This window comes from Penaeus chinensis, chromosome 37, assembly GCF_019202785.1.
Source record: "Penaeus chinensis breed Huanghai No. 1 chromosome 37, ASM1920278v2, whole genome shotgun sequence".
Lineage (NCBI taxonomy): Eukaryota > Metazoa > Arthropoda > Malacostraca > Decapoda > Penaeidae > Penaeus > Penaeus chinensis.
The window spans coordinates 33,369,307-33,380,201 of record NC_061855.1 but is presented as its reverse complement, the minus strand read 5'-3'; the positions used below and the strand labels follow the sequence as shown (position 1 = coordinate 33,380,201).

Below are 10,895 nucleotides of genomic sequence, written 5' to 3'. Positions count from 1 at the left end.
AGACGGAAACTTCTCGACCTTTGACCTCTTCGGCAACTCGCCCCCATACACGGTCATTGGCAGGGCCGTGTTCACCCAGCCCGGGGGCATGGTGGGTCGGTTCCTCAGCGTCCAGACGATGCAGGCGATGAACCTACGCGTGTGTGACGTCTTCGTTCTGGCGGAAGATTTGGACTGAGGTTAAAGGCTGCTGGACTTGCCTTGATTTTTTTTACTTTTGTTTTGTTTTCTTTGTGATTAGTTTGATATCTTATTTCGTTTTCTTTTTGGACATTTTTGATTTCTCTGTCTGATATCATGTGCTATTATAGACCTCTGATTGTAATATTTCTTTTATGAACACAGGAACAGTTCATACTTATATTACTTTGTTTCTTCTCATAAGTATACACATAGTAAATGAAAAAGGAAATAGATAAATAGATAAATAAAATTAAGTAATTCAATATGCATAAATAGGTAAATAAACAAACTGAGTAATCAAAACCTCTAAATAAAAAGTAAATAGTTAAATAAAATAAACGAAAGTATTAGAAAATGGCTTGCAAAAGTGTCTAAGACCAAGCAAAATAACGTAAAAAAAATGCTCTTCATTGGGGAAGAATGTGTGACTCTCAAGCCACTAGCATGTTACTGTCTTTCCTCAAGTATTTCATTGTTTCAAGCTGTTTTTTTGTTTTGTTTTTGTTTTTACCTTCTATTAAGTATGTGAAAAGCCTATCCGATCGTGAATTACAAGATAGGCCTAACTCCCATCTTACAACAGTGTTTTTTTTTATTTAAAATTTTGGATACAATTCTTGATCCAAATTAAGAAGATAGATGCTAAAATTAACAAGGGAAAGTGACACTGCTTAAACGACCATGATATTGATGTGAGTAAAACAAAATGTGTAAGTAGTCTTAAATAAAGATAAATATATATATCCTCATATATATATGCACCTATCTATATGTATATACATATATATATGTACATATATACATATATTCATCCTTACTTATGGAAGAAAATATTGTATTAGGCTTTCTCAACTTTAACTATATGCATAAAAAGGGTTGGAATAAAATAAGGAGAAGAATATTATACAAGTTTATTTGTTATATTTAAATTTGTATCTGAAAATAAAATATTCTAAAATTAAATTTCAAAGTCACTTTGTAGGCAGGCAGATCTCATTTCTGTGTACATATATGTATGTATATGTGTGTGTGTATGTATGTATGTATGTATATATATACACATATATATGTGTATATATATATATATATATTGTATAAAACTCATACATTCACATTAATCATAAAGCTAATGCAATGCAACAGAGAAAACTGAGCTTTAAAAAAAACATTTTAAATGAATTCACTCATGAAATCACTTTATCACAAATGGGGAAAACAGCAATAAAAAAGAAGCCACAGGCAGCCACGCTTTTCTTTCCTTCCCTCGGCAGCTGTCCCAGACACTTCGCCCTCCGGTTTCAGTTCGCCGCAAAGTCGCGCACCGCCGTCCCCACCTCCACGATGGTCACGTCCCTCACCGTGCGATTGTAGGCAATGTCCTCCACGATGGACAAGCCGGACACAACCTCGCCGAAAGGACAGCAGAACTTGACATGACATTCCCCCAGCGCTATGCCGAACAGGGTCTCGTCCTCCGCCTTCCTGAAGCTCCAGCCAGCCACCAGGCCCTTTCGTCCCGGCCGCTCGTGACCCTCGTTCCACTCCAGACGATCCATCAGGGCGTGGGAGCTCGTGCCGTTCTCCGTCAGGTAGCGTCCGGCGCGAAGGCAGTCGATTCCGGCGGTCTCGGTGACGTCCAGGAACGCCGAGCCCTTCAGCGTTGGCCCGAGGTGTCCCTGGCACAGGGCGAGGAACTGCTGGCCGCGACGGAGGTGGGTCCACACCTTGATGTTGATGCGGCCGATGGGTCCGTCCCTGTCGGCCACGTCCAGGAACACTGTGGGGTTTTCCTGGGGGACGAGGAGGCGGACGTCGCTCATCTGTGGAGAGGAGGCTACATGATGCAAATTCATATGAGTAGGCATCATCTGGAGACTCTAATACCTATAAGAAACTATTTGTAGAGTTGGTGAACAAAGTCTTTAATTATTTTTAGACTTAATGAACAAATGTTTTTTGTATGGGTAGCTCGCTCAGTTCAAGTCACTGAGGATACAGTAACAAAGGAGATTTTTTTTCTCAAGAAGCGGCAGTAAGTCATAAAATTTATATTAATTAGCTGGCAGTAATCAAGCGTTTGTTACTAATTCTGAACTACAAACATGCAGATATAAAGATCCATAGCAATATATATATATACATATATACAAATAAGATCAAATATATAATGAAGCATAAACTAGAGATTGGTATATATAAAGATATAACGAGCCATACAATAGAGAGCAACAATATCAAAATCAAGATAAATATAACATACGTTCAAAGTGATGTGCGCCTCCTCGGGGTCCACACACAGAGTATAGATATGAAGCTGATCCTCCTCCCACGTCAGCCGTGCTTTCCTGCCCTTGTCGCACTTTGCCACACACCGAAGCTTCCTCTTATCAGGCCTCTCTATTTCCTGTCTGCTTTCCCTGCTGCTGCCGGCACCGCTCCTCCTCTCTCGGTCCGTGGGAAATATCATCTTCTTCAGTCCATCTAGCTTTTTGTCGATGCTTGAGGAAGGAAGGATGCCCAGCTCCTCCCCTCGAAGAATATCGTTGAGCTTCTTGGCGTAGCTGTTTTGACACGTGCTTTCGCTGTCACTGGTTAAGCAGTGTTTTAGCGTCGTGTACAGCTGGCTCAGGATAAGCGACTTCTGTCTGATGGCGTCCACGGTGAACTGCCTCCTTTCGGCGAGCGTTAGAACCCGTTGCTGTGTCTGTTTCGTTTCCTCGAAGTAACACATCGCGCATATCTCTCTCTGGGAAACTGAACACCACAGATCTAGTGGTAGGCTATGCTTGCTGCACTGCCCTTGCTCTTTGCTTTTCTGAAAAGAAATAAATACGTAAACAGATAAATAAATAAATAAATACATGATTTGATAATGTATTTACATAATTTTCATACTAATGTTTGTACACAATTTTCATGATAATATCTGTACATAATTTTCATAACAATATGTGTACATAATTTTCATAACAATATGTGTACATAAATTTCACAATACAAACGAATAATGTTCATAATACATATGCTAAATTACATAATAATACAATTAAACGATTTTCACAACAGAACGTATTTACACACCCATAATTACATACTAATACACATACATAATTCTCTCGGCTAAATCATCAACACCTCATTACACTACATCAACAGAGCATACCCGCTACAACCCCACATCCAAAAAGGAATCACTTCCCACCTGAATATTTGACAGGGCGACGGCTATGCCCAGCTGAGCGAAATTCACCGGCAAATCCTCAACGCTCACACTATAGTGGTTTTGCCTGCAGTTCGGGCAAACAAGAGAAGTCGACTGTAGGTTGAGGAGGCAATCCCTGCAGAAGGTGTGACCGCACTCGGGCAGCATCACGGGCTCGCGACCTGACTCCGACGAGTAAACCTCACTACACACGCCGCACGTGATCTCGTTTTCCAAGGCTGCGTTCATTGTACTGTGGAAAACGGATTTTGCTATGTTAATGCCTCATGTATAGGGAAACAAATAAATGTGTGTGTGTGTGTGTGTGTGTGTGTGTGTGTGTGTGTGTGTGTGTGTGTGTGTGTGTGTGTGTGTGTGTGTGTGTGTGTGTATACATATATATACATCTAATGAACATATTTTCCCATATATAAATATATACAACTAAACATATGTATAAGGAAATATATACAAATAATTATGTACATTTACACACACACATATGTATATTAATATATATATTATATATATATATATACATATATCACTATATATATACAAATATATATATAAATATATAAACATACATACACACACACACACACACATAATGTATGAATAGATACATACATATATATATATATATGTGTGTGTGTGTGTGTGTGTGTGTGTGTGTGTGTGTGTGTGTGTGTGTGTGTGTGTGTGTGTGTGTGTGTGTGTGTATGTATGTATGTATGTATGTATGTATGTATGTATGTATGTATGTATGTATGTATGTATGTATGTATGTACGTATGTATGTATGTATGTATGTATTATATATATATATATATATATATATATATATGCACACACACATAATGTATGTATATATACATATATATGTATATATGTATGTGTATATATATATGTATAATATATATATGCACACACACGCACATATATTAATTTACAAACATTTCTTTCCAACTTTTCTTCGCGATATCAGTCCTTCCTTCTTCGCTTCAGCCAAAAGCGGCGTCTGTCAACACGCGTGGAAGCACAGAAAACGGAAGCGGATTTTAAAGCGGAAACTATACTAAATTGTGCCGAATAAACTTCTTTTAAGAAATTTATGGCAGTTTCATTTCAAGGGTGAGTATTTTTTTTATGTGTGTGTATGCATATGATTATATATATATATATGTATGTATATGTACAAACAAATATATATATATATATACAAGTAAATAAATACATATAATTTAAACTACAGTAAATTGTGACGAGTAAACTCTTTTAAGAAACTTGTACCAGTTTTACTTCAGAGATGAGTAAAGCTATGTGTGAATCCACATATATATATATATATATATATATATATATATATATACAATATAAATAATATATATAATTACACATATACATACATTTATATATATAGATAGATAGATATATACACACACACACTGGATTGAGTCTTCCACCATTGCTCTTTGACAAAGAAGCAGTCCCCCTTCGCCTCCTGGAAATACACAGGCTCTGTATCGGCTCCACAGTGAACCTTCGCCGCCTCTCTCGACAGAACCCAAGTCGCTGCACAAAGCCATGTTGCTACCCGAGCGGAGGAGAAATAAGGAACGCACTTCCCTAGACAAAAAAAAATTGCGTTTGAGTTTTTACTATAAGTTCGGTAAAGAAATACGAAACAATTGTTTAACTACTTACAAAAATAGCACAAAGAGCTAGTGCTCACAGCTAACAACTGGTGGTGAGGCGGAGTGCTTTCACGTGGTGTGTCAGGAACGTACGCGTCATGAACGTACGAGACACAGGCTTTTCGGTCCTTGATACCCGTCCTTGAAGGTGGCAGTGCTAGATGCCACCACGCGAGAAATGTGCCGTTTTCAGGCTGTCATGATGACATTCCTCTTAATGTTCTCTCCCTGGTTATAGTTCAACTAAATGTGTTGTTTTCGTGTCTGGATAATCTCTTGTAGTCTGGTTAGCAAGTTATCTACATGTGAATGACAACAATATGAGGGCGAGGTTGCATGTTCGTCTAGATAAGCTTGATATTCATTCGTTCCTTCACAGCGAACGTGTAACTCTGAATACACTTGCGAACGGTTGTTAAACTTCAAGTCCAAGAGATATTAATGTATTCACGAAAACACACACATTTGTTGAATGACAGTGAATAAAAGCATAAGAATAGGAAAGAACAGTATTCGTCTTCATAATCCCGGAACAGCGCTGCCAGGCGTATCCGACTGTGGAAAACATGTCTATGAAAATAAAGAATTACAGCCATGAAAATAAACACTGGAGTAGAAAAAAAAAAGCTTATATACGTTATATAGGGAAGGTTTGGAGTTAAGAAAAAAATAAAAACCTTTAATAAGGGCAGTATTAATGATGAAAATGCTCAATAATCTTGTTAATATTAACAGTAAGGAATATTATCATTTCTGTTATTGTGGCTATTACCCATACATAACTAATACAAAACAAGTAATAACTACAATAACGATGATAAAATGAGAACACTGACACGAAAACCATACTAGAAACAGCTTAAATAATCATCATTACAACAAGCAACCACACAACCGCCGGGCGAGCACAGGCGGACCGGACAGTTCCAAAGTAAAACGTTTTGTGCATAATAATCACTTGGAAGCTGTTGCCTTTGGCTGGACACACACAGACGCACACAGATATGCTCGCGTCATTGAAACCACGAGATCAAGAGCGAGGAGAAGCATTCGAGGATTGCTGTGTTCTCTTTGTTATTGTTTTTCGGGATGCTTTATATGTGTGTATGTAAATTTATACACACGCACGCACGCAGGCACGCACGCACGTATGCGCACACACACATACACACACACACACACACACACACACACACACACACACACACACACACACACACACACACATATATATATATATATATATATATTTTTTTTTTTTTTTTTTTTTTTTTTTTCGGTTTAACGTCACGAAACTCCCTTTTTGATCAAGGGCTAGGACGGACCTGTCCCGTGAGAGGACAGGCAGGAATTGGCAAGGTGGAGACCGTTACCCGCGTGGATGCCTTTCCTAACCTCAGACCTATATATATATATATATATATATATATATATATATATATATATATATATATATATATATGGATATATATACAAATGCATATACACACACACACACATAACTATATATATATATATATATATATATATATATTTATATATATATATATATATTAAACACATACAAACACACATATGTGTTTTTGTGCACACACACACACACACACACACACACACACACACACACACACACACACACACACACACATATATATATATATATATATATATATATATATTCATATATATGTATTTGTATATATATGTCTATATATATATATATGTATATGTATATGCATATATACATATATATATGTATATATGTACACATATATGTGTATATATGTGTGTGTGTGTGTGTGCATATATATATATATATACCTATATATATATATTCAAATGCATACACACACACACACACACAACTATATATATGTATATATATATATATATATATATTCAAACACATACAAACACACATATGTGTTTTTGTGCACACACACACACACAGACACACACACAAACACACACACACACAAACACACACACACATATATATATATATATTTATATATATATGTATTTGTATATATATATATATATGTGTATATATATATATATATATGTATATGCATATGCATATATACATATATATATGTATATATGTAAACATATATGTGTATATATGTGTGTGTGTGTGTGTGTGTGTGTGTGTGTGTGTGTGTGTGTGTGTGTGTGTGTGTGTGTGTGTGTGTGCATATATATATATATATATATATATATATATATATATATACCTATATATATACCTATATATATATATATATATGTACATATACCATATTCAAAACACCCTATTCTATTAGGTACAACGGTTATACTTTTTAAATAGATGGTTATCTACTACAGTGATATGGGACAGACGGAATTAGCTACGTATAGTGTTTGGCTTTGCATCCAAATGTCTTTTGTCACTGATAATTTAGGAAATTACATATATAATAGTAATGATAAAATAATGATATTCACTGATAATTTTCTTATTCTATTATTATTAGTCTTATTCTTATTCTTAGATGATTTCGGAAATGATAGTATGATTTTTAAAGTGTTCACGTTGGAATACGATTAGTTTTGACATACGGTGAGTTGTTTGAAAAAATGTTTTGTTACTATTTATTTGTAGAGGTGTTAGCCAATGATGATAAACTCCCCCATGTGAATTTATGTATGAGTATACATGTGTCATACCTATATTCTTGGTGTGCTCTTAAGCATTTCAGTTGGTATGTATGGGTGGTTGTGAAGTCATATCTATTTACATTGCCTAATACTCTCGAGAAGAAATTTTGTGTTTTTGTTGTTGGCAATAGTTCATAATACTGAGGTTGTGGGTTTATACAATTGTAATATTTTCTCTCGTTGGTACTTTGTTCTTTATATGTTCGTTATATGATTTGGATAAACGTAAAAATGTGCCCATGACTTTTCTATAAATGTTATCTCCGAAATCATACTTCTATTAATGGACACTCCTAGATTTGTAACCGAGATGCTTGGTGTGATATTACAAATTCTACGATTGTGTCTGTGGTGGATTTTGGCAGTGGATTTCTTATTAAATCACTGAAGTTCCTTGTCGAGGCAGCGTGAAGAACTGGGTGTCATCGGCTTATTGAACAAGAAGATAGTGCTTTACAGGAGTTGACAGATCGGTGATGAATGCTGTGAACAAGATCGGGCCCAGTATGGAACCTTGTGGTACCCCGAAAGAGATTAGTTTCTATTATGATCTTTTTCTCACTAATTCTGACTGCCTGCGTTCATGTAGATAGGTCATCTCTGAAATAATGGTTATCAATCCCGTGATCTTTCAGTTCGTTAAGTTTTTTTTATGGTTAGTACTGCCAAAAGTTATATATAAATCACAAAGCTTGTGTAGATGTAAGTGATTATTGTCTGTCATAAATTTCGTTTGTGGTTTCCGGTTGACTTGGTCTTTGCTTTCCCTTTAAATCCACACTGCGTTTTAGAGGGAAGTCCATTGTCTTCTCGGAATGATGTTAATTGGTTTGCCAATATTTACTCAAGTACTTTAGATATTGTAGGGTAGAGTAGAGTGATAGGGCGATAATCATTCACTTCATATGCATATCCTGATTTGAAAATAGGTATTACAGCTGTGTTAAAAATACTAGTTTTATAGTATCTAACTGGGAGTAGATTTTCCTTGGTATATCGCTAGACCAAAAGACAGAAATGCTTGTGTATAAAATATAGCGATTGGGTGTTACGGTAATATTTGAATCAATAGTTTAAATTGCACAGAAATGCTTCTTGTGTATAAGTGAAGTATGCAGATCATTCTTATGATGATTGCGTATAACGTTAAGTTACTGTGTTTAACTGGATATCAAGTTCTCTGTGGATATGGTCATTTTATTTCCAGAAAAGAGCGCCTTACATGAATTCTGCAACGTTTTTTTATGTATAGATTGGTGGCGGGGTATACAGTATCAGCGTTCTGTTCTGTGGATACCCATTATGTGCTTTCTTCACAATACACAGATATGATTTGACATTAAATTGATGGGTTATTCTTATAGCTGTCCATTTTAAGTATCGAATGAGGTATGATTTCTCTTACACGTTCTCGCACACGCAACAGTTATGATTACAGTTTTCCGCCCTTTGTGCTCATTAAAACTCCTATATTATTTAATTCTGTTCCCCTTCAGTAGAAACAATGTCGATTAAACGTGTGAAGTACTGTCACTTGAACCTTACAGACCTCTTCTTGAACCCTTGTGGTCTTATTCGGAAGACGAACATTCTAAAACAAATCTTAATTGCGTATAATATTTATACAATAATTTTATAGCTTTAAAACATATTCATACTTCGATTTTTTGTTTTATATAATATGTATTGTTATTTATTTCAACTTATAAGAGAGATTATATATTGGTAGATAAAAACATAATTAGAGAACCACTGGCTTACTTCATCAAAACACCTGCGACCTTGAGTGATGATCCGTCCCACACACGAATAAAAATTAAGGAAATAAAACCAACGTATTCATCCTGATCATTTTATTAAAGTTCCCAGTAATCAGCATTTTGTCGGGCAGCATTTGGAAAGATAAGATCATAGAAATTCTACAATAATTATCAAGAAAAAAAAAAAATTATACTACACCAAAAACATTTGTTTTTAAATCGATTAAATTACAAAAAACAATTCCATCACGAACATGGTAACAACAGGTAACAAAAAACTTCACCCAAATTGCAATGGCGTTCGTGTTGGCTTCTGTTCACTGGCGAAACGAAAAAGCACGTATTAATAAGGTCGTAGAATTCACACCTTATAATCCCAAAAACCCTACTTTTATCTTTGGTAGAGAAGACTATCTACTGCACACAGCACATCTGCCAAGTACAATGAAAGAGCATCTATACGTAAAAAACAATGAAAATGATAAAACCGAGATGGAAAGAAAAATATTAAATAAAAAAACATGACAAAATAACTCAAAATACATGACTGGATTCTGAAGGAAAAAAAAGACCTAACCTTCCCCGGTGCTACAAACGAAGAGATTTTTTCCCCTGTATAGATTCAACACGTCCTTCCAGCGGATGTAGGGAAGCAAAGCAGTAAAGAGACAAAAGTATAATGTATCATCACATTAACTGCATAAAGCTCTTCACAGTGACTTACGTCTTATGCCCTAAAGCTTTGCCTCTAACAAAGCAATTAGTTATTTACTCTGCAGATGCTTCGCTTCATTCGTTCTCCTTTTAAAGCAATCCTAAGAGTTAAAGATGATGCAGATTTAACATGAGAGATATGGACATAAAATGGAGTGTGACCTCATGATGTGATATATACATTATGCAAGAACCAGATAAAATACCAGATGATGGCATTACTATAACACAACCTGTCCTTCGACATGATATGTATGCATTCTAGCCAAATGCGGAAGTAAATGCACCACTTTTTTCAACTGGGATTCAGACGAGGCTCAATAGCCTGCAGAGACCTCACGGTTCCCCAGTCTCCGTGTCGCTCCCAATGGAATACGTGGGTAGGTATGTACTAAGATTCTTCTCGAGGTTCCTCAGGAGTTCGACGCTCTTCAGGGGCTCATAATCCTTGCCGAAGTCCTTGGCTCTCCAGGGGCCGTTCAGGGCATCGTCGGTATCGCTGGCACCTTCTTGACCCTCACTGGCCTTCCCGCCGTCGACGTCGCTCCGGCAACTGCCAAGTCGCCCCACGCCCTCCTCCTCCTCGTCCGAATTCCCGTCCTCCACCACAGCACCCAACCTCCTCCGTAACCTGCCGCTCACTCCGAGAGCATTTTC

The 10,895-nt window shown here is 36.5% G+C and overlaps 2 protein-coding genes across 4 annotated transcripts in view; both read right to left on the bottom strand.

The window, feature by feature from the left end:
- Positions 1-1,079: 1,079 nt before the first annotated feature.
- LOC125045422 lies at positions 1,080-5,507 on the bottom strand. 3 transcript variants are annotated; one of them, XM_047642642.1, is made up of 4 exons: positions 5,093-5,507; positions 3,386-3,638; positions 2,444-2,998; positions 1,080-2,003 (listed from the first exon to the last, which is right to left on the bottom strand). In XM_047642642.1, exons 2-4 carry the CDS (start codon positions 3,632-3,634, stop codon positions 1,482-1,484), a joined length of 1,326 nt encoding a protein of 441 aa, XP_047498598.1. In that variant the 5' UTR covers positions 3,635-3,638; positions 5,093-5,507; the 3' UTR covers positions 1,080-1,481. The 3 variants fall into 3 exon arrangements, with proteins under 3 accessions (XP_047498598.1, XP_047498597.1, XP_047498599.1); XM_047642641.1 differs by lacking the exon at positions 5,093-5,507 and adding an exon at positions 4,829-5,030; XM_047642643.1 differs by lacking the exon at positions 5,093-5,507 and adding an exon at positions 4,833-4,850.
- A 4,095-nt stretch (positions 5,508-9,602) lies between these two features.
- Positions 9,603-10,895, bottom strand: part of LOC125045421 (serine-rich adhesin for platelets-like) — a 7,989-nt gene continuing 6,696 nt past the window's right edge. The window contains exon 7 of the mRNA XM_047642640.1: positions 9,603-10,895. This exon is cut by the window's right edge and continues 83 nt beyond it. Coding sequence (XP_047498596.1) covers positions 10,575-10,895 — 321 coding nt within the window. The 3' untranslated portion in view covers positions 9,603-10,574.